This window comes from Taeniopygia guttata, chromosome 5, assembly GCF_048771995.1.
Source record: "Taeniopygia guttata chromosome 5, bTaeGut7.mat, whole genome shotgun sequence".
Taxonomy (NCBI): Eukaryota; Metazoa; Chordata; class Aves; order Passeriformes; family Estrildidae; genus Taeniopygia; species Taeniopygia guttata.
This window is the reverse complement of record NC_133030.1, coordinates 61,241,213-61,265,288: the sequence shown is the minus strand read 5'-3', so window position 1 is coordinate 61,265,288 and position 24,076 is coordinate 61,241,213. Positions and strand designations below refer to the sequence as shown.

Here is a 24,076-nt window from a genome sequence, read left to right as displayed (position 1 = left end):
TCCCTTCCCTGGGGAAGGAGCTCTGTCCCCTTGAGGCTTCAGACTTCTCTGGGTAATTAATCCATTGGGTCTGTGTCCTCAGGGAGAGATGAAAGAACTGTCGAGGGCTCCTGTGTTACACCTGATAAAGAAAGTCATTAGTGAGGCTTCAGATAGCCACATAAATTAAAAACCCTTGCATCCTCTTTCCTTAGTAATTAATAGATGAAGCCTTTAGGATTAAAGTTCTGTAAAAAATGGGGGAGACGCAACTAGAAAAGCATTCTGTGTGAGTAGAATTCCTTTCTCAGAGTTTTATTTGCTCCTAAATTACTTTGATTTTCCTGTTGCCCCTGTTCTTCCTCCAATCCTGCTTGAGGTGTGGGCAGACGGGTGGTAAGGTGAAAACATTTTAGCACGCCTCACGTTCTGAAATTAAAGTGAAGATGTAGAGTTTGTTCTTTTAAATTCCTTTGATTCTAGAGGTGAAGAATTGTTTCTGTGGCTGAAAAACTGACTGTTTCATTTGTAGTCAATTACCTTTTAAATGAGAATAAAATTGCAACCATTGGTGGGTAAAGAATGTTTGAATGCTCAATTCAGGAAGCAAAAGTTAGCCTGACTGTTAATTTTTTTTTTTGTTTTGCCCCATGCATTTGATGATACCAGAATACTGTGGCCAAATTACCTCTCTCTCCTTTGCTGCTTTCCAAACTGGTTGTGTTCTATGCTAAACTTTTCCCCCTGATTTCCAGGTACAATGGATCCCTTCCAAATGGTGACAAGGGGCGCAGGAAAAGCAGATTTGCCCTTTATAAACGATCTAAAGCAAGTGGAGTTAAACCCAGCACTGTCCATGTCATCTCTACTCCTCAGACATCAAAGGTATGTGACACATATGGCAAATCCTGGTTTTTGATGATCCTGAGTGGAGAGCAGCTTGGGTATTGCTGCTGATTTACCTGGCTGCCAGTTTATTCTGTGCTTGTAGGATGCTTTGGTTTAATGAAGAGGAGGCTGCAGTGGATTTGCTTTCTGGGGTATATAGCTTTAATCCAGTTACCTGTTTAAAATAGGCTGTAAGCTCAGGTATGAGATAATCTGACCTTCCTGCCCCTGTTCAGAAATCTGGCTGTCAATGCTGACTGTGCTGAGCCATAGAGTACACGGGATAAAACCACAAAAAGTAGTTTAGTTTCTTTCTCACTGGAGTGATCCTTCCTCTTGAGGAAGATAACTGACATGCTGTAAAAAATATTCTGATCCCTTTAGGCCTTTCATTCTTCTTCCTAATAATGATACTATACAAATTTTTACCTGAAGTTTAGCATGGGTGAAGGAGGAAAAGCAGCAAGGTTAACATATTAACGTAGTAACATATTAATATATAGAACTGTCCAGGTCAGAATTCTGGTGGTGGAATGTATTCAGGCTGTAAAAGCTCTTCCTATCTCTCTTCTCAAAGCCTTTTTCTTAAAGCAAGAAGTGAGAGTAGAGTTTATGGCAAACTGGAGGAGGAGGAGTTAAGTGGTGGCACTCATACAAGAGGGAAATGTACTTCACTGAAATATCTCTTGGGACAGAGAGAGAGAAAACTTCCACCATGCTCAGAAATGTGTTCTCTGACTTGAACCAAGAGAAGAATGTTGTTTAATACATAGTATGGCATTGTTTTATTTTCTAATACACAGTATATGCCTAAACTTGTCAAAATACACGATGTCAGAGCTTGTTCTCTTTGAACATAGTATAGGGCTTGCCTGCTGCTGAGAAATGTGGAGTCTTTTGGATTAAAAGTTACAGGAAATATTTTACAGTTTTCTTGTTATCAAAATGAAAGCTTTTGTGAGTTAAATCGTCCTGATGAAATCAGCCTTCAGAACAGAGCTGTAGTATATGTTGGTAATTTTTGTTTGTTGCTTAAAATATAACAAATGGGAAAAAAAAAATGTGTTTTACATAGTGGATGAAAATATACACATGTTCTCACTGGATGATCTTAAGCATTTGGACTGCAGATAGTATTTCAGCATTTGAGTTGCAAAATATTTAAACACCTGGCAGACACCACAAGGAATCTGGTTAATGTTCATCTGTGGTGTTATTGTAGTGCAGATAAAATATGTGTGCTGTACAAATTAGTGCCCTTATAAAGATAGCAGAGGATCTGGGACATTAAAGCCCTTCCTATGAGCGTTTGGATTCGGGTAGATGTGTCAAGTTGAATGTATTTTGCACTTTCTCTGAACCCTTAGAAAAGAGCTTTTGTGTACTTGTGCTGCTGTCTGGGGCAGGGCTGGTGGATGTGTGCCAGAACAGTGGTGCAGTGGCTCTCACTGAGTGCTCTTCCATGCACAGAAAGGACACTTAACATTTTAAAGATGCTGTCATCAGCTTGTCTCACATCTTAGGCACCAGAGCCTGAATTGTTTTACTGAGAATTGTTTCTGTATGGAACTTGTGTAAGTGCCTGAAGAAACCTAGGCTAATAAAGAGTGAGCTGCTTAGTTCTTAGAAAATAATGGGCAACTTGACCTCAAAAGTTTAGTTGTGCTCTCAGTTTTTCAGTCTTGTATTTGAGAAAGATAAACCAGCAGAGACTTGTGCTGCATAGGATGTTAGAAGAGTTTCCTCCCATTACATCCTTCATTTTAACTTTTCAGATACCAATTTTCTGTTTTGTTCTGCTTGTCTGTCACTGTAAACTGAATCTGTGGGTAAAAAAGCAAGTGCAGAGCACTGATGCTTTTTGGTTGGTGGATTTAGCAGAGGAGGGAGAAGCTCTGACTGCCTCCATTGGTTTTGTCTCTGACAAACAGAGGCTTGAATAAGGTGCACGGCTGTTTTTGTGCTGATTGCATTAATGCAGCAGCTCAAGAACTGTAGCTGTCACCAATTTTAAGTTCGTGTGTCAGCCTGAACACTGCAATAGATGGAAAGAGGATGCTTGTCATGTTCCATTGTCCCTGCTGTGCAGGTGTCAAGGACAGCTGGAGTAGCAATGGCTTCAGTAGTAAATTTAGCTGAGCTAATTGCATATGAATCACTGCCTTTTGTTTTTTTCCACTGAGAGCTTGTTTTTTGCCACTCTGCCTTCAGAGGTGCTGAAGAAAATTCAGAAATATTCGGCCTTCTGAGGGTATATGGGTATATTTAGGGGAAAAGCAGTGCATAGGGTAGTAAGTTTAAAGTTTTTTCAGAGTTGTTGTCATTGTTAAAATACAGAGGAATCTCTTCAACATTATGCACTGGACTTTAAAACCTATTTTATTAACTCTGTGCTTAGGCACCACTCAGTAAATTTTGTCGTGTCCCCTGTTTGATTTTTTTCCAGCATTGTCAGAATTGGTTTTACTGTAAGAAAGAGCTTAAAACTCTTCTGCTGTCCTAAGCTTGTCTGTATGGATATGTCTGGGATAGAGGTTTGGGTAATGGGGGACTGTGAGTCTTCATTAACTGAGTAAGGATCTTTCTCAAGATTTTAATAATCCCCTTTGCTGAATTAGAGTTTTTTTCAAAATCATCCCATCACAGCGGAGGCCATTCCTTGCCTCTTGACCTGGGTCTCATGATGAAGAGGAAGGTTTATCAGTCACAATAACAGAATTTGTGAAAACCTTCCTCTGACTACCAAACTCCCAGGTGTAAGTTTGCTGCTGTCTCATCATTGGGTTGGTGGTTTTTATTTTCAAGCTTCTGGAGCTGTTTAACAAAGTCAAGTCAGTTGTAATGTTTATTTCATTTAGTTGAGTTATGTTGACTGTTGTTTTCATGGACAATATTTCATGTTTTGAAACTCCAGTCAGTGTCTGCTGGTGTCTGCAATGATTACAGGGTTTACTTGGGCAGAAATTTTCCAGTAAGTGCTGAACTTCAGGTGAGAGTGGGATAAAAGGTTGTCTTTAGAATAATCACCTGGAAATGATGGGATGCTGAACTGGATTTCTCTGGGTTTTGGGAGGGATAGGGGAGGCCTTCATAAGAGTTTCTTGCATTTTGAGAGTTTGTGACTTTTTTTTTTAGTTGGGGATATTTGTGTCTGACAGGGAAAGAGGTGTCTGACTGAAAATGAAACCGGCTTAATACCATAATATTTGGAATAATATGAAACTGGCTTAGTACCATAACATTTGGAATAATACTTGAGGACAGTATGTTTTCTTACAGATCTTAAGCAGGTCCGTAGTATGCTGTGGAAATACGACTGTATGATCCCAAATCCTGCAAAGTGTGGATGGTCCTGTTCCAGTCCACATCCAGTCTCTTGAGTTAAGGCTCTCCAGGTTAACACTTTTTCCTGTACAAGCACAGGTGAATCTTCACTCCTCATTGCTCTTCTTCATGACCATCCCCTGCTTCTTGCTGGATGTTGTTAGTTGGGATTCTTTTTGTGGAGCAGTGGGAGAGAACTGCCCCAGTCTCATATGAGAGGGGTGCTGGCAGCTGGCATTAGCACTGAGCTCACTGGTGTTACTGGGATCTCTGATCTTGGAATTCCCCATGACTTTGGCTCTGCATTTTGATTTCTCTGTTGGCTTCTGGTGCTTCAGAATTATTTCCATGGGTGTGAAGTTTAGAGAAATGAAGAAGGGGCTTCATGTACATTTGGACTACTCGAAGTATGGCGTTAGGAAGCAGGAATTGTTGACAGTAGCACTCCAGGATTCCTCCAGAAATGTGACAGAATTTCCTTGTTACAGCATGGATGGTAATTGAGACTTTCCAAAGTATTGAGTCAGTGGGCAAAAGAATATAACTGCTGAGCATTGGAAGTACTCCTTTTTAATCAGAGACTGTTGGACTTAAGTGATTGCATGTGTAATAGTGACTCCAGAAAAGATTCAAAATGCCTTTTAAACTACTGAAGACTTGAAAAACCCCACATTTAATACCTTTTTATGGCGGTGTGTCTTGGTATTTATTATGTCTGTCTGTCTTAGGATCAAAGTTTTCCTTTGGTAACGTGTGGTAGATAAAGGCAATGTATTTTCTCCCCTATGAAATTACTATTTCAAGCTGACTGAGGAAGATCTCTCTTGACTTCCAAGTCCTGTTACCTGCCGAGTTGGCTTCTGCTTTGTGCTATCACAACAGCAGCTTGGATAGTCACTGGCTGGGTTCCTGCAGTTCTAATCAAGTTTCCTGCTGCTGCTGGAGAAGAACAAAACACAGCCATACGAATAATTATTAGGTCGGGGAGAGAGCTGCAATTTGTGCTTTGAGTGACGAGAGAAAATGAAAGTATAGGATTCTTGTGATTAGTTATCTACTGTAGCTACTGCATCTGCTTTGACACACTTTGAATTGCAGTAAAAAGGCCACAAATCCTTTTGGCACTGAGCTTTTTGGTGCTCATTCTGAATGAGAGCTGTAGAGCTCAGCTGCTGTCGGGAGATGCTGTGTCTGTCAGTGGCTTCTCTCTTTCCTGTTGGGCTTATTTATGGTCTAATCAGTTCATGGAGCACTAATTTGTTCTGAAGTGACTTAATCGCATAGGTGTCTCAAGAGCACTGGCTTGTGCAGAAACAGCTTTTTCTTGGCTCATCAGACTGAATCTGCTTGAATAATAGTTTCCTTGGCGTAATGTCCTTTTCTTCTATTAAATGAGCATCGTTTTAACGTGCTAACTCCCTACCCCATGTCCTTGCAAATAGCAGGGAATGGTTAGGCAGGAGAAGATGGTTACACCAATTTCACTGGTAGGGCTGAATAAATAACAACCCTTACTCGGTTTGAAACCCTCCCTCCTGAGCTTTTGGGTCCTGTGGAGCAGAATGCATGTCAAAGGTTTTGGAAAGTCATTTTATAGTGTTTTCTAACAAAACCCAGATGTTTAGTGAAGGAATAGGAATTAAAAATTGCTGAGGTCTACAGCAATTATTTTTTTATGACTTAATGTTGCTTTTTGTTTTCGTGCTCTCCCTTCAGAGGATAAAAAAAAAAATCGAAAAATGCTTTCCTTGTAAATTCTCTTTAAACTACATCTGCTCTAAATCAATATTTTAGAGCAGATTCTACTTGAATGTGGTGCCCTTTGAAAGCAAAGGAAGATGCAGTGATCACCAGGGCTGGTGTCAAGAAACTGGGGAACATTTCATTTCCCCGTATGCTTCCCCTTGGCTTCCCGTGGGGAGCCAGGCTGTGGAAGCACTGCCGTGCAGGATCTGTCACTTTGCAGTTCCTTGACCATGTCAGAAATAACCTGGGGGGTTTGGGCTTGTGAGAATGCAGAACCAGAGAAAGGAGAAGCTGCATCTCAGCTGAGGTTTAAATGCTGTAGTGTAAGGTCAGACACTGCAAATCCTGCTGCCCATCACGGAATGTCCTGGATTTCTTTGTGCCACAGGAAAAGCGACGAGTAGGATTTGTACTGGAGACAGCAGAGCCACTTGTTTCACTGGAAGATGAAAATTTCACAGCTTGAGCCTAATGTAGCATGACTTGTTTAAAACTGTCTTGTTCCAGTTTGACTGGTTCCTGCATGCTTCCCCACTGTTCCCCAGAATGTAGAGTGGAAATTTTGGACCACCTGCTGTAGTGGTGAAGCTCTGTCCTGTTTCATATTTATTCTATTTGGACTCTCAATTGCCTGGAATGGACCTGGTCTTAGAAGTGCATGTCTCCTGAGAGCTGGGCTGCTCTGAGTGTCCTAAAGGTCAGGAAAACTCCCCAGTCTGGTTTTGGATCAAATGAAGGTGGATGGCCTGAGCATAATATTTCTACCTGTCTGGTGGTACTGCCTTTGGAGCTTGTTGGGGATAACTCACCCTGCAAGCTGGCAGTACTGAGGGAGAATCTCTTTAGAGTATTAATGTCTAGGTTTGGAAAGACAGGTGACTGCTTAGGAAGGCAGGAGCTTCCCTGAAATGGAAAAAATGTAGACTCCCTCCCTCCAAATTGTTATAAATTTGAAATTAAGGGGCTTTCAAGCAAAAGCATGGGGCAGGAATAACAGTTCTTTATTAGGGAAGAAAATAAAAAGATAAAATAAACAATGCAGTAAACCACAACAACACTGACAGAGTCAGAATACAACCTGACACCCTGCTGGACAGGGTGTAGGCATCAGTCCAAGTGGGAATTATGGCTGCAGTCCTCCTGGAGTGTCAGGTGTGGTTCTGTTGGAGCAGTGATCCTGTAGAAAAGGGTTCAGTCTTCCTCTAAAGATGCAGTGAAAGAGGCAGCTGTTCCTCTGGGAAATCCAGTGCAGGAAAAGTTGTGCTGATGTTCCAGGAATTCAAGATTATATCCAGGTAGGAATGCTTGGCTCCTCCCTCTGGGTGGAGCATCTCACAATGGGATGTTACAGTTTTTATCAGTCATGCAGTGACATTCAACAGCTCATTATCAGCAGGTGTCTGCCCTCAGAGAGGACTGGTTGTGGAAGAGATAAGGAAAACTGCTCACTTAAGAGATGACAAGTGCCATACAGATGGCAAGTAGAATACATCTTGCCTTTCAATCTGGGACATTTAAAGCGGTGGGGATCTGTGGTGCTCTGGGGTTTGGGTGGGCTGAGCTGGAGCACAGCTGGGAACAGCCTGAGGACTGCAGGGCCCTGTGTACAACTGTTGGAGCCTGGGACTGTCAGCTCTGTAATACAGGAATTCCTCTTCTCTGTATGGGTTGTTTCATGCTCTGAAGAAAATGCCATGATAAGGGAAACATGGCAGCTGGTGATGGATATGCTTTTCTGATATCACAAACTAAGTTGTCTTAAATGGATGGAACATTGTGTTTTGGAAAAGTCGGGTAGTGTGTACTCAAAGTATGGAATTGCTCTCCTGCAACAGGGGAGTTGGAACTTCATCAAAGAGGAGATGAGACTTCTGTGCTCTAAGGCTTTGTTGAGAGGGGCAATTATTTTGAAAACACAAAAAGCAATTGAAGCATCATGGGCCAACAGTAACTTTCCAAAGAAGCAAACCACTGCTACTCCTGTTTTACAAATTAGAAAATGCTTGTTTTCCAAAGTGCCTAGAAATTTTGTTGATGGAAAGAACAAAATCTAAATATTTCTCTTTTTGGGAGTCTCTTATGACTCCATCTGTAAAATGAGTAATGTTATCTGTTTGCCAAGAGAAGAACTAAGAGGGGTGATTCTCTTGTGATATTCAAAGATTCCTCTTTCCACTCTGTAGGTCTCTTGTTTGAGACATGTTTATGCTTATTTTTGGATGTAGATGTACTTTGTTTTGAGATCCTGCTGGATTGTTCCTATTCAACACCAAAGACCTCACAAATATTTTCGGAGAAAGTAGGGAGTACTTTATCCTGATAATCTCTTTTGAAGGGATGTATGCCCAGCAAAGTGCTTATGGTGATGCTTCATTGGCTGGATGCTCCAAGCTGTTCAGCTCTGCATGCAGAAATTCTCTGGCAGTCAGAAAGCAAACCAGAATTCCTTAGCACTGTGGCTTTGCTTCTACAAGATAATTATCTTTTTTTTTTTTTTTTAATCATCCCTGAGTTGTCCCTCCATGAAAACAAACGAGTCCAGCCACTGGACCTACATCAGAGCTTGTACTTAGGTGACCTCTGTGTCAGACTGAGGGTGTTCTGTACAGACTTGCCTTGAAATTCTGCATGTCTCTTGTCCACAGTGATTCTGCCAGTTCTTCAAGAAGTTCTGGACTCTGCAGATGCCTGCTGTGAGATAATGCTTGTGGTAATCTATACTTTGGGCTTCTAATTTCAGTAGCAGCAGATGCCTATCGCTTTGACTTGAGGAAGTTCATTAAAGGCCCAGCACTCTCAGCTTGCTCTGTGGTTCAGTCTTCCCCAGCTGTGAGGGATCTCCCTTCCACTGAGTTCCCCACAGCCAGGGAATGATGGATGCTTTCTTCTCTGCTTTTGGGTACCTGGGAGGGGTGTCACTCCCTGGCCAACCTGAAAAACTTAAAAACTCTGGACTTGGTGCACTGAGCTGAGGATTGCACATTTCCTGGGACTCACTCTGGGGATTGTAGCCTGAGAACAAGGGCAGGTTGTGAACAGTGATCTCTCTGAAACTGGGCTCATCCTGAATTGTTGCACTCTCAGCCTGGGATGTTGACAACAACTACCACTTTTGTGGTCCTAGAGATTTTCATGGGAACCTCTCCTGTTTTGTAAGTTTAAGATACTGAGAGACACTCTTCCTCCTCTTTTGCCCTAACCCAGGATAAGAAAAGAGGAAGCAAGTACAGGTTTGATTTTTATGTATTTAGTTTTCTTTCATGAATTTCATGTGGCCAAAGAAACTCTTGTTCCAGGGCCTGTAGCTGCACAAATGTTTCTCCTCGCAGACTTCACAGCTGATCAAAGGCTTAGATGGCAAAGCACTCCCAGTTTGCAGCTTGGGTAACTCTTGTGTCTAAAACAATTCTGTTCAGCATTGGTCAGGGGTGTTCTTGAGCAGGGGAATCTGAAAAGAATATGGAACTTCCCTGGTAAGATAAACCACATTTTATATTTGTACTACAGCAATGCAAATTTCTGGGTTTTATTGCTAACCTCAAATTCCAGAGAAGTTTAACAGGGGAGATGGCTTTATTTTGTAGTATCAGGTGACCTCTGAAAATCAGGCTTTTGTGGGACTAGGACATGCACATTTGCACCCTGGATGACCAGGGACATTCTGAACCTGTAACAGCTTGCTTGTTCTCCAGCTCTTTGGGAAATTCAGTGGAAGCTGTTCTTTGGGGAATGATTTAGAGCCTCTGAGGATCAGAGCTTCTGTTCCCCAGACAGTGCTGTGCACTTCCTAACAGAACTGTGCTTTTGCTCTTTCATTCAGCTTTATTTCAGCTGCATGAGTCCAGAATTCCAGAAGAGGTAATTAAAGAGATCATATGGTTCAGAGAAGGTGAGGGAGTGGTGCTCTTTTGTGCTTGAGGTTTTTAGAGAGTTTGTGAGTATTACTAAAGCAGAACTACTTCTGTGCTGCATAAATGCAAATAAAATCATGTGAATGATCAAGGACCCCTTCAGTGGTTATGAACTGATTTCTGTACTTTGGACCTTTAAGGCAATGGACTTTAAGTATACAAGCCTAACTAGTTTTGAATTTTCTACAAAGGTTTAGAGGGAATGTTGAACCAGATAGCAAGAGAAAATGCACAAAAGTTGGAAGGGGGCCTGAAAGAAATTTTGGGAAGGCTTTGTGGATTGCTTTTGACTTTTAGCCTTCCTATAACAGCATTTACCATTAAAAACTTTGGACAATAGGCTACAGTGTAAAACATGCAGAAATTTTTCCTCCTCTTTGTTATCTCTACATTAGCATTTGGTTTTCCAGACCTCTGTCTCTTCTTCAGCCCACCAAAGAATCTTCCACTGCTTAAGGTCAGGAATGAGGCAGTGCCTTGGTGGTCCAGGTGGGAGGCAGGGAGGGACAAAGCTGACCTTGCTTCAGCATGGGAAGCTGCTCCCAGATTGTTCCCAAAGAAAAGCTGGCCTTGGAAAGCTGGATTGTGAAACTTGTAAAAGCACATGAAGTGTTCTCCAACTCATCCCTCTTCCTCCTCCTCCTCCTCAAAGCTTTCTTAAATCTTTGTTTGGTGTTTTGTCACAAAAATTGACTCTGTTGCTACTTGAGTATAATAAATAAACTGCAGAAGTCAAAACAAAATGTTTGCAATTTTGTTGGAGAGACAGCCCATGCTGAATGTCTTAAAATATCCCTGTGTTATGATCTTGCCTGTTACTGGAAACACTCTAATTCTCATTTCCTTGGTTAAAAATACCTTGGTTATTTAATGTTGTCTCTTGGTATCTTTGCACTGTAGTAGCAAATACTGCTGGGGTTGAAAGTACCACTGTGCCATTATGTGATGGATACAAAAACAAGGCTCTTTCTGAGGAACCTTTTTTTTCATCTCCAGATGAAGATGCACTTGATAAATTTAGAGGTAGGGCTCTGATTTTTCTCTGACTGCTGACGAATTCTGTGTAGAAATCCTCTGATTAAAATTGAGCCATAATGCTAAATAAAAATATATGTGCACTCCAAATACAGCATGACAAGGGAGAACACCATCATACAGTGTGGCACTGTGAATGCACTGAGGTTTTTCCAGGCTGAAGTAGTAATTGGTTTTTACTTGGTGGCAGTGAGTTACCTTGTTTAGCCTTAAAAACACTAAACCACTTTGAAACAGGAGTGTGGAGGCACCTTCCTCAGTCAAAGGCTTTGATGGCTTCAAACACATCTGTGAAAAGGAGAAGATTTTGAAATTTAACAGCTGATGCTTCTGCCTCAGGTTGGACTGGGGCTATGCAAAGGCTGAGGGGTGATAGTTACCTCAACAAGTGGATGTTAGAATTTCTGTGGAGCTGCAACTCGTTCTGTTCCAGTGTTTACCAGGTAATGTTTGGCTGCAGCATTGGTGGTGGAGTAATAATGTGAATTGGATGATTTCTGATACCCAAAAAGTCTTGCTTCCAGCACAAGGAAACAGTCCTGCCTAGGTTTATTCTGAATAAGGCACTTTGCATTAGGTGAAAGCCCACAACAATGCTCAAAGTCCAGCAGTGACCATCCACTGTGGCAGCCCAGTGGAGAAAGCAGTGTCAGGGTCATGGAGAATGGGGCTGGAGCCTGTGTTGGAATGTTTTGGAGGATGCTGAAGGCTTGGCTGGGCAGGTTTGGGCTCTGCAGGCTCAGGGGTGGCTCAGCTGAGCAGCACGTGCCACTTTAGAGCGTGTGGATTTGGTCAAGCTCCAGTGACTCAGCTGTGTCCAGAAGGCCATACCAATTTTGGTATCTTAGTTGCTGATACAAGCCTGGCTGAAGGTCATCCCAGAAGGAGCTGTAGCCAGTTTGTGTACGTGGGATGTTTGACAGTTTGGGAGCCTCATGTAATCCATTGTCCTTCAGTCATTTTTCTGCCAAAACCTTGAGTGTCTGCAGAGTCATTTTCTGAACTCCTGCCAGGATTCGGGTACTCTTTGTTTTGAAGTCAAGGAAGTTGTCTTCAAGGAAATGTCATATCCAGAATCATTTGTTAATTGTGCAGAAATGGTGCATAGGCTGTTTTTTACCAGTACTTGCCCAGCTTTCCCTTGCCTACTTGTGAAATGTGTTGTTAGTACCAGGAGAAATTCATAAATCACAGATATAATCTGTGTATCCAATCAGCCTGTCCAGTGTTCCAGGATTATCTCAGTCTTGTGTTTCTCAGGCTTGATTAACAGGAAGGAGAGAGCACTTAGGACACTTGTTACAGGTACATGATGTCTCTTCTTTATCACTTATTTTTTTCCTGTTGTGTATCAATGTGTATTCGAAGAATAGTGAAGATAAAAAGTAGATCTTCTTTAAAACAAATCCTCCTTATTCAAATATTATGTACTCCAGACTGTACTGTCTCCAGACTGGTAAAAGCCTGCACATTTATTTGCCATGATGGTTTGCTGTTTATGCACTTCCTTTATTTTGTTCTTCCTTTTTTGTTTGTTTATGCATGGATCTAGATACCATGTTGCTCTTATTACTGAAATAGATGAGCAGTGTTAAAGAAGGCTTACAAACTATTGGGAGGGAGAATGTCATTTACAATTACAATTCTTTCTCATGAAACATTCACTACTTTTAAGTCTATTTATTTAGTGCCTGCTAACTATAGCCAGGATGATGATTGAATGGTTTTTCATGCAGGCTCATGGAGACTTGAAGTGGAATAAGATTCACCTTTGGAATTCACTGAGATAACTTTTGTCAACAGCAAGAAATTGCATGCAAAGTGGGAAGGTCAAGAATGTGCTGAATGTTTTGGCATCATCAGTACTGTATTCATCCAATTTCTGATTGTGCCTTGCTGTACTAGTTCTCTATTAATAGTTTCTTATCCCAAGAGTATGTTTTGCTCCACACAGGGGGAAAACACCTTGCCTTGAAAATAGGGTTTGTGGTTCTATTAAAGTGCTTTTGGCAGAAACTAAGCTAATACCTGTCTGAGGCAGGTTGTGTCTCCCTGTCAAGTGGCAGGTGGGTTGGTTGTCTGTGTAAACAGTGAGACTTGCTCTCTGATGTGGTGTCCTTGCTGCAAAATTGTTAGGCTGGGACTTAATTCCAACTTTACCAGGATTTTAAAGCATCAAAAATTATGGCTGAAGGGGTTGAATTGAACTCTTTGATAACTGACAGACAGGATCTGGCTGTGATAGACTTGTGGAAGGGTGTAGAGTATGAACTTTATATGAGAGGATGATGTTTTATGTGGAAATAAACTGATACAGAAGCTTGTGCTTTGTCGTCTTCCCCTTATGCATCACCTCCTGTGCATCTTATAAGTGCAGACATAATACAGAGTGTAAAGAAGAAATAGATTTCATGAATTGGTTTGTAAGCCTGAGTTAAAGTCCTGCTGTTATTTTCCTTCCCATTTTCTTCCTTCCCTGCCACTGACCTGTCCTGTGCTGCTCCTCTGCCCCTTTGTCCCTGGGAAGTGAGGGACACCAGGAGTTTAGACATTGGTTTTTGCTTTTTCTTGTTTGGTCTATCAATGAGATGCCTTTGAGCTTTTTAGGAAAACATAGCTGAACATTTTCTTTTTGGAAAGAAAAATGTTAAAACTGTGCTCATGGGACTTTAACAGAGAATTTTCCTTCTCATTTTGCATTTAATATATTGAACATGTATACACTGTGCTTAGCACTCACTACTGGTGTAGAGCCTTGCTCATTCTGGAGTGCACATAAAGTGAAAATAAGCTGGTGTGCTCAGGAGTTCTGAGATTTGTGTCCCAGTTTTCATTCGTAACAACACTTGGACTGTGTTGTTCTGTCACTCCATGTTGGTAATATTTTGATTTTTATTTCTTGAGCTGGCAAAATGAGAATCTTGTTTTTGCCATAGCGAGTTCTTCGCTGGTCTCTGAACACAAATTGCAGCAGTGCACCATCAGAATGGTGGGAATGTATTGACAAGATATTCCATATAATATTATATGTTATATTCCATATAACTTTAGATCCAGAAAAGATTTTCAATAATCTAAAAATACAAAGCTACAAATTCATCTCTTCCATCATTTGTTTTGAATGCTTGTGTTCATGAAAGTAGTTCAGAGTCCTGATGGTTCTGGCTTAAATCTTAAAATCTTCACCAAGTCCTAGGATTGAATTTTCATGAATAAACAGATCTTAACTTTGGAAAGCAGGAAATGCTAGGGTTTTGTTGCATTGCTGTTTGTTCACGTTTCTCTGAAGGGGAATCCTGGCCTGAGAGACATGATTCTGTAATTAGAATATTAGTTACACTAGATCACCTCTTTCAGCTTTACTGGAAATCAGTGCTTTTCACGCTTTGCTAAGTGAGATGCACAGAGACAGGCACTAAAAATTACACGTTACACTTCAAACTCTTCCTCTGTCTTGATATTTTCCTTGGTACTGAGGCCTTTGGCTGCTGAAGAGAAAAATGTAGGATACATGCTGTTCTTTCATAGCTTTCATTTCCTCAAAACTATTATTATTTTCCTTGGAAGCCAGTCTGAGCAGAAAGCGTCAGTCATGGTTCTGTGTGTCTGGTGGCACAACACTGATGTGTCATCTCCTGGTGTCACAAATAAATGAATTTTTCCAGGTCAGGACAGAATTTCAGCTCATTTCTCCCGGACTGTTTGCACTGGAGAAGCCTCATAGTAACAACTCAGCTTTTTTTTCCTCCAGGAGGAATGTCTGCCTTTTGTTCTTACAACTCATTGTTCTTTTCTGAATGCCTTCCCCATAAGTGCCTAGTGGGGTTTTTTGTTTGTTTTTCACTCAGACTAAAAATCTTGAATTAATTTGTGAAATGGTGTTTGAACTTTCTAACAGAAGTTAGTCAGGTTGGTGTTCAGTGAGACAAAGCTGCAATTATCTCTATTTTTGTACTCCCGAGGGGCTTCATTACAGCAGCTCCTCTCTGCCCGCTGCTGTGTCCCGGCAAGGTGAGGTTCAGGATTCAACAGACACAACAAATTATTATTTTCTCTGTCTGTGTAGTATTTCATCCCTGCTGATGGAACATTTAACTGGGGGTTTGTTTTTGGTTTTTTGGTTTGGTTTTTTTTGTTGTTGTTGTTTGGTTTTTTTTTCTCTTTTCTGTTGTTGTAGTAACAGGAGAATCTGCGCAAGTTCAGACAGAGCTTGTATTATTGAATACTTGTTTGGTAGTCTTGGTTTGAAAAGCCAGGTGTCTGCTAAGGAAGGTGGGAGCCTCCCCTGAAATGGAAAATGTAAACTGCCTTCCTCTGAATTGTTATAATTTTGAAATTAAGGGTCTCTCAGGCAAAGATATGGGAAGAAAATGAGAAAAAAAAAAAAGAATAAGAAGTGCAGTAATACAGAACAAGACTGGCAGAGTCAGAGCAGCCCTGGCAGGCTGTGGGTCAGGGAGGTGGCAGCAGCCCCATCCCAGGGTGGCTCAGCCCTCCTGCAGTGCCAGCTGTGCTTCTGCTGGAGCAGGATCCTGCACAAGGGGGGAGTTTTCCTCTGGAGCTCCAGGGCTGGGGGAGATGGGCCTGGGCTCCTCTGGGAATGCAGTGGGGAAGAAAGCTGCTCCTCTGGGAATGCAGTGGGGAAGAAAGCTGCTCCTCTGGGAATGCAGTGGGGAGAAAGCTGCTCCTCTGGGAATGCAGTGGGAAGAAAGCTGCTCCTCTGGGAATGCAGTGGGCAAAGGCTGCTGTGCTGTTCCCAGGTCAGATTGTATCCAGGTAGGAATGTTTGGCTCCTCCCCTGGGCAGAGCATCTCCCCATGGGATGATGGAATTTTCTCAGCCACGCAGGGACACTCACTGGCCCATGAACAGATAATTAATAATTAATGACCCACAAACAGAAGAGATCTCCTGGAGGGAGAATTGGTTGTGGGAGAGATAAAGAAAAACTGCCCAATGAACAGAGGATAACTGCCCCACAGACAGGAATAGAATACACCCCCCATTTCCAGCCTAAGACAATAGTGATGTGGCAAAAGTATCAACAGTTCTGCTGCATCAGCTCCTCCACTGCTATCAGCCAAAGACAGGGACACTTCAGCCCCAAAATGGCTTTAAACTGCTCTATTTCTAATATTGCTTAATGCAATTTGACAGGCACATAGTGCTCTCTTAAAGCCTCTAACAACACTTTCATGATGGACTAGTGTGGGTTTAAGCAGGCTTTCCTGAAGTTTTAGATTTGCTGATCCAACCCTGAGGGCAAGTACTTAATGCTTCAGACCCTCCAGACTGTTAGTTACACTTCATAGTAACATTTCCTTCTTCAGGTAGGGCTTTGTCTTTTCATAACACTTAAACCTCCTTTAATTTGACAATTTTAGCTATCAAAGCTGAGGCTTGAGTGGCAGCATGAAACTGTAATAAGGATACATTTGGTCACAGGCACAAAAACTCTCTTACATTTATACTTTCCACTGCAGAAAATTGTCCCTGTTGCACACCTGTTGTTTCAAGACCCTTTTAATAATTTTTTAGTAAATCTCTTTTTTTTTTTTTTTGCTTATATATTTTAGTAGGATGTAGTTCTTTTTTTATAGTGATATCTTTGCCAGCATTTAAGTATTCAGTGCAAGTCAGGGGAACTGAATAGTTTATTCATGCAATTATAACTCCTTGTTAAGGGAATGTCTATAATATTTTGAAAAGAATGTACTTTAGTAACTACCTGCAATTCACAGAGCTCTCTGCCTGGAAAGTGAGCTTTAGCTGTTGTTCAATATTTATTTTTAGAAATTGTGGTGATCTGGAGAGGTCTATTCAAAATATTTTACTTAAAAGAGAGTATGTCAATATTTGGCAGGATGCAAATCCTGACTTTCTCAGATTCTCTCAGCAAGGAGAGGGGGAAAAATGTACCAAAACCATTGAGAATTAAATGCTCTGGTGTTTTGCATTATTTTGTTGCATTTCAGTGGAAGATGGATTTTAAGAGTGAAGACCCCAACCTTCTGCGTGGGGAAATTGAGATTGAAGACAAGGTAGAGTATCCACGTGAACAGTCTGTGGTAAGAAGTAAATAGGAGAAACTTACTTAGCAGCCTCTAGTCCCAAAAATTCCTTGATTGCCTATGTAATAACGTGAGGAATCTGACATTTCTGTGACTTGCTGAATGTAAATGAGATATATAATAAATATATTTATTACATATATATATTGGTATCTATTAATATTTATTGGTATAATAAAAGACACTTTGAGAAAGTGTATGAAGACACAGTAAAGAGGAATTCTAAACTATTTATCCTCACGTTCATGAGGGAGGGATCAGTTCCCCATCCATTTGGGTTAGATGGGGATCCATTTTCTGTAATGAGGGAACAGGAGAGAGCCTGGCTGTGCCTTTCCCAAAGCTTGCACAGCACCTCCCTGCTGCCTTTTCATCCCTCTGCACACATTTTCTCCCTGTATTTGGGGAAAACAGCAGAACAGCAGGTGTCTGTTCACTGTAGGGTTATAAGGTGAGTCCTGGTTTATTGAGGACTTCCTAGAAATACAATTTTCTAAATGAGTGTGTTCCCAAGGATCCTAAGTGGCTAAAGAGAGAGGGAGAGAGCACCTGCTGGCTTGGTAATTGATTGCTGGAGTGAGAGCAATTCCTGAAGAGCTTTAATAGTCCTCTAAGAGCTGGAAAGGGATAACGAGAGCCCAGATCCCCGTGCAGGATGGGAATGTGGCACCACTGCACACTGGTATGAAAAGTCAAAAAGAGAGAAATGGAAAGGAGCTTCAGGTGTTATTATCTTCACTGTTATCAGCTGGCTATTAATTAATTTAATCCCGGTAAATTATTTGTGAAATTGGAATTCCTGAGCTGGTTATTAATGGGATTCTGTAGTAGTAAGCAATTTTCCAGCATGAAACGCATCACATGAAAGAACCTTTGAAAAACAACAAAGAAAACACCAAATAACAAACCCCATAAATTTCATTTGATAAAACTAGTAGCAGTTCATGTGTAAGAAGGGTAAGTAAAATTAAGCCGCATGGAGTTGTTTGCCCATTTAAAAATGGTCTTTTTAAAAAAAACACATTAATTGTAATTAACTATAACCAAAATACTAGCAAAATTAAATACTTGGAGGATTTCAGTGGGGCATACAGGTATTGCAACAGAGACTTGCCTTGGAAACAAGAGTTGTCTCCAATTGGTAAAAATGTAATTCTGTAAAATTGGATTTCTGGACTGGGATGAGCAGGGAGTTGTGGAATTGAACAGTCTGTGTTGACGAGGCTGCCTTATCCAGTACAGATCTGCTGTCAAGTGTTCAGAAATGCTGGAGAGGATTCAAACAGGAGTAGCAAAACTGATTTGAAGGAGGGAATGGAGAGACTCTGCCTGGTATAGCAGCAAATGAAAACTGGCAGCTGAAATGAGCTGTTGCACAAGTTACTCACCACAACTGCCCGAGAAACCTGGCACAAAGTGCCTCACCAATTTGATTCTGAGCTCCAGCAACTGCCTAGGAATTTCCACATGCTGCTGTCTAAAAACTGATTTCTTTGAAGGAATCTGGTTTGTTTTTAATTTAGTGTATTTTACACTTCATTTATGAAATCAAATTAGCATGAAGCAGATTGACATGTTTTAGCCAAATGTGATGCACTTAAACCAATGTGGGGACAAAAGGATGACTTTGGAAAATAGCTGGTATGGGGAAAATTTAACCTGATTAGGTAATTCTGTTTAAAAATCTAAATGATAATTTTTTTGCGCTCTTTTGGAGAAAATATTCAGTGTGCAAAAGTGTTTGGTTATTCTGAAGCAGGTGTTCACCCTTGTCTCCAGGATCTGGGTGGAGGGTGGAGTGAGCTATATCCCAGTAACTGCAGGGTTTTGAAAATGGTGGAAAATATTCCCGTGTGTTGTAGTAGTCACTGTGTGCAGTGTGTGGAATGGGAGGGTAATGGCTGTTGTAAAAATGAATTAGGGCTGTTTGTGAGTAAGTGCTAAAATGGAACCTTTTTTTTTTTTTTTTTTAGGTGTAAAAAAAGATGATGCTTGTAGTGAAAGTCTGTGTGCATAATGTAGGGGGGAAAAACAAACCTGGGAAGCATTAGTGAGGGAAGATTAAAGGAAGAGCCCATCTTTAGAGCCCATATGGGATTTGTAGCTCCAGCTCTGTCTGCAGAGACATCAGGGAAGGGGGTGAGAGCCCTGAGCCTTGATGGATGCAGGGAAACCCTCGCAGCTCTTGGGGCCTTTTGTTCCTGGTGCTTCATTAGGCAAAGCAGATGTGAGATTTAAGGGATTATTTGCTACTCCTACAGAGGCTCAGCAACAAAATCCAATACCAAAAGACCTCAAACTCGAGTTTCTATTTCGTCTGGGGAATTGTAAATTTGGAATGATACTGTATAAAGTCTAAAATGTAGTTTATAATCAACCACAAATTTTGGTTTATGGCTTCTGTGCCATCATTTAAAATCCTGTTATCCACACTGCCTGACCTGACTTAACAGTCAGAGGGCAAATCTTCTGAGTGGAAATAATTTTACATCAGTTACCAGGTACAGAAACAAAAAGGTCAAAATGAGATACTGTGATAAAAGCTGTTCTGAATTACCTATTACATGTAATAGCTGTATTAATAATAATAGTAGAGGTTGAGAGAGCAGGATGGGTTAATGTAGCTGAATAAAACACCTTTTAGGTGTGAAATATTTTCTACATATTACATTGCTTGTTAAAAACAGATGTCATTATCCCAGAGATTTAATAAAACATTGGAAGGTCAATGAAAAAATGAATGTTTTGATAGGACAAGATACACTGGGACAGAGGTAGTTGGAAGTCATGCTGCAAGTGGGGAGTGCATTCAGCTATTGAGACACTCCAACCTTTCCCTCAATGTTTATGGAACCCAAGAGAGGTTCTGCTGCAGTTTTCTGAAAGGAATTCTTTAAGTAAAGCCAACTATTGGTGTACAATTTGTACGTAAAAAGAATTTTTGTGTTGGCACTGCACTCTGTGGTCTACATTTCTTCAGCATTGCTGTGCTATTAAGTTCTTGTTTTTAAGGATCAGTGAATCTGTACCAGCTTGCTGGGTGGTTGTTAGAAAAATGGGTAAGTTTTTTCAGTTACAATTACATTAAATGTGAATTTAAATATACTCTTCACTTATATTGACTTTGATTTTGGATTTCAGTTTATTATATTTGCTCTAAAAGTATGTAAGCTCTTAATTATTTTTTTCTTAATCTGGCATTTGATCTGGATAGCCATTTTCATCTGTTGTCTTTAATTAGGCTTCCTGCTGGGTTTTGTAGCTTTACAGTTCATACCTTGTGAAAGAATCAATTGATTTCAGTGCAGATTCCCACGGTTACTATTCTTAAATTGCTTTCTTAGCTCAGCAGAGTGGTGGCACAGTTCTTGAAATTGGATCTTTACAGCCACTGCTGTTTATTTAAAAGAAACAGATTACTCATGATTTTTCTGCAGCTTGCATGAGATGATTTGATAATTTATTTGTAGGCAGTGTTTGCTCCAAGGAGTCACCAGAGCTGCTTCCTAATTCACTCACCCACAGTGTCTTGGGGCTTCCTCTGGGTACCATCCAAATATTCCAGAAGTGCACAGGAATGTGACTAAAGCTGCACCCAAAGCATGTGATTTCAGTGTTTTTAATTTTATATATGTGTATATAACGTATGTGTTTCACACCATGTAACAACTGTCAGTAGGTATTTAGTCAAGAGAACGTAAAGGGCAGGTGAGTCTGGAGATGGAGGTTGGTGCAGAGGAAAGGGACAGTGGAAATTATTTAAATGATTCTGGGATTTATGGGGCAGCTCTCTGGAAAGTCAAAATGGGGTTTTTGGCAGAGGGTTGCAAAAGGGAAATTCTTTTTCTTCTTATCTCCAGCATAAAAATGATGGGTGGAGTAAGCAGTGATGTCTTAAACTGTGTGTGAAATGTGTAATGGCTCTTCCAAGTCCTGCTCTCAGTGAACCTGTAAAACTGTGGGTAGTCAAGTGATTTGAAACATGTCAAATACTGCTCTTAAAGCTCTCAGAAACACGTGTGTAAAATCATGATTTTTTCTTAAATTAAACAATAATATTGAACACGTTTATCATTATTATGGGCAGCCTGATAGTGCTGTGTGGTAAATACCCTTCACTGGCTCAAAGCTCTGCCAGGAGAAGAATCAGCACAGCAAAGATTTTCCTTCCTTCTTGCTAAAACCTACCTTAAACAACTGTTTTAAGACATCAAGTCGTTTAAAACACAAAATTAAAACCATGTTTTAAATCAGTTAATACTGGGAAACACAATTAATTTTTATGTCAAGAACTTCTACCCAGGCATGCTGTGGGGGCAAAAAAAGATTCTTGAATTGTTTTTTGCTGTCTGTAATTTTATAAACCTGTTCTCCACATCAATGTGGGCTGCTTTATCCTAGGAAGCACTGGATATTCTATAACCCTAATTAAAACTGTGCCTTATTAACACTGTGGGCTGCTAAGTGCATTGTGTCATTATTTAAGACTGTTACTCAATGCTTGTTTCATTCAATATAAAGTCCCAAATCCCACCTTCCACTGGGAAAATTGTATTTTTCATAGAAATAATGAAATATCCCATAATTTAGCTCCTGCAACTTTAGATTTGTGCTCTACCACTTTATTTTTAAAATGAAAATAGAGAAACAAAATATAATTTTAAATATTATAATCTTTTTGTCTGTGTATGTTCAGATAATTTGGGTCTTATTGCTAAAGGTATATCTGGATAAAAAAGTGTTAATATGGGATGGAGCCTCGATTCTGTCTGAGCCAGCCTGTTTTGGAGAGGGGCAAAGCAGGTCATATCAGTGGTGAAATCATGTTGTGTGAAGTGCAGAGCTTCTGATGAGCTGTTCTCTTATCTGACATTACATGTGAATAGAAAGCAAGTTGCCTGTAAAGCTTGCTTTAAATTTTAATAAACTGTAGAAAAGATAAGTGGTAATTTCCTGATGTGGATGCATCTAGTAGAGCCTGCTAAACCCAAATTCCAGGATCATAAATTTTAAAACGAATCTTAGTGGCTTGAATTTTTAAGCTGGCATAATAGATTTAAATTTTAGGGAAATAAATTTCCCTTCCTCTGCCTGTATCAATCTTACTGCAAAACGACAGAAGATTCAAATTTGAGAACACAATGAAAATAACAGGAAGGGAGAGCAATAGAGGTGACTAATCCTCTAATTACTTTCTCTGAACACTGGGAATTGGGCTGCAGAATATCCTTCAGTACAATCTAGAGTAAGCTAAATTTATTCCATTCCAAAGCTGTAAAGGGAAGGATTTTGCTACCAGCTCAGAATAGTAATGGGCTGTGGTGGTCTTTATCTGATGGCAGCCAAGCAGATGTGGCTGCTCTGAGAATGCCTGGCTGCAGATTTGAATTTTCCTGCCTCTTAATTGCCCTGTGCTTGGGGTTTGAAATGGAACAAAACAATTCTGTGATTTTATAAACCATGGGGCAGAGCCCTCTGCTCTGGGCATGGGGGCTGAGGATGACATTTACATCAGAATTCACAGAATGAGCAGGTTGGAAGAGACCTTAAAGACCACAGAGTCCAACCAAGGCCAGCACTGAACTCAACCCTGGCACCCAGTGCCACATCCAGGCTTTGTTAAACACACCCAGGGATGGTGACTCCACCACCTCCCTGGGCAGCCATTCCAGAACTTTTCACCCTTTCTGTAAAAAAAACTTCTTCCTAATATCCAGCCTATATTAGGAAGTGACTTGTTGGACTCTCCCAGAAAGTTCTCTTTGGCTCCACACTGATATCAAAGCTGATTTGTGGCAGACATGACCTGTGTTTTGGCTCAAGTGCTCTCAGCCAGTTCTGTTGTGTTTACTTTGCTCACTGGTGTGCTGTTGATATTGATATTTTCCCCAATCCTTTATTCCTCACTGAAGTTTAGTAAACACCCAAAGATGCTGAAGTTAAATGTGTGGCTTTCAGCTGAACCTTTCTCTGTTGGTGTTGCTTGTAACCTCTGGCTGGTGTCTTGGGTGCTAAAATTCTGGAGTAACACTCGGGGACAAAACATTCTGGGAGAAATGAATCTTAAATCTGGCTGTAAGCACTTTGTTGTGGTTCTGGTGAATGGCTGAGAATGGGATTTGTTTTCTCACTGTGTTTCTCAGTTTGCAGGGTGGGGAGGCAGTGCTGGTCCCACATCCTCCCAGAGCCCTGACACCTCCTGGCTCCAGAGATGGTCTTTTTTTTCTGCCTTGGATAATTTAGAAAGGTTTGGGAATCAGGGCCAGCCTTGTTTTCAGTTTTGCACAGATTCAGAGACAGCACCAGAGGGGTTTACAGTCACTTATGTTTTGGAGTGAGCCTGGCAGCTGCACACGTGGAGAGGAAAGCTCCTTGCTTTGCACATGTTAGCAACTTGATTTTTCAACTCCTGTGCAGCACATAATTCAGGATTTAATTCTGACTGCTGTTTAATGTATTATCTTGTTGACTTAAATCACTTAAGTAGCTCAGTTAAACACAGTTCAGAGAGTGTGTGTGTTTTTAAATACACTATGTTGTGAGTAAGGAATGTGAGTAAGCTCTGAACTTTGCCCAGGAAGATGCTTGGTAATGTGTATAAGTAAGAACTAAAAATGTTATAAATGCTGTGTTCGCTGTGCACTTGTAGGGCTGAAGAAACCCAGAGTGTTTTCTTTTTTCCCCACATGCAAGATATGGGCTATAACTTGTGTTAGTGAACTGAGAGGTCAGATCATCCCTTTCATCCTGCAGGAGACAGATCCTACAGATTTACCTGGCTTGTTCTGCCCCCAGAAATCCCTTGCAGTAAGGAGGCTCTGTTTGAAAATGGGCTTAACATACTTTTGCCCCAAGCTACTGTCAAATTTGCCTATCTTGGTTCAAGCCCCAGTTGAACTATTCTACAGGTTATTTTTATATTATTGAAAATTTCCACTGAGGAAATCGCCACAAAGTCCAGTTTGCAATGACTTGATGCAGTTCCTGTAGCAATCCCAGACCAGTAAAACAGAATCTGATTGCTTTTGGATTTGTTCTGTCAGAGTGTTTTCTCTCAGGACAATATTCCATAGTGTGATTTCTAGAAAGCAGCTTCTGTCCCTTGATGGGCTCTATAAAATC

At 40.8% G+C, this 24,076-nt stretch overlaps 1 protein-coding gene across 2 annotated transcripts in view; it reads left to right on the top strand.

The window, feature by feature from the left end:
• The window catches only part of PELI2 (pellino E3 ubiquitin protein ligase family member 2), a 65,999-nt gene that overhangs the window by 23,539 nt on the left and 18,384 nt on the right, over nucleotides 1-24,076 (top strand). The window contains exons 2-3 of one of the 2 annotated variants that reach the window (XM_030275216.4): nucleotides 735-864; nucleotides 16,859-16,924. In XM_030275216.4, coding sequence (XP_030131076.4) covers nucleotides 735-864; nucleotides 16,859-16,924 — 196 coding nt within the window. The remainder of the gene's footprint in view (nucleotides 1-734; nucleotides 865-16,858; nucleotides 16,925-24,076) is intronic. The other variant, XM_030275217.4, reaches the window with a different exon arrangement.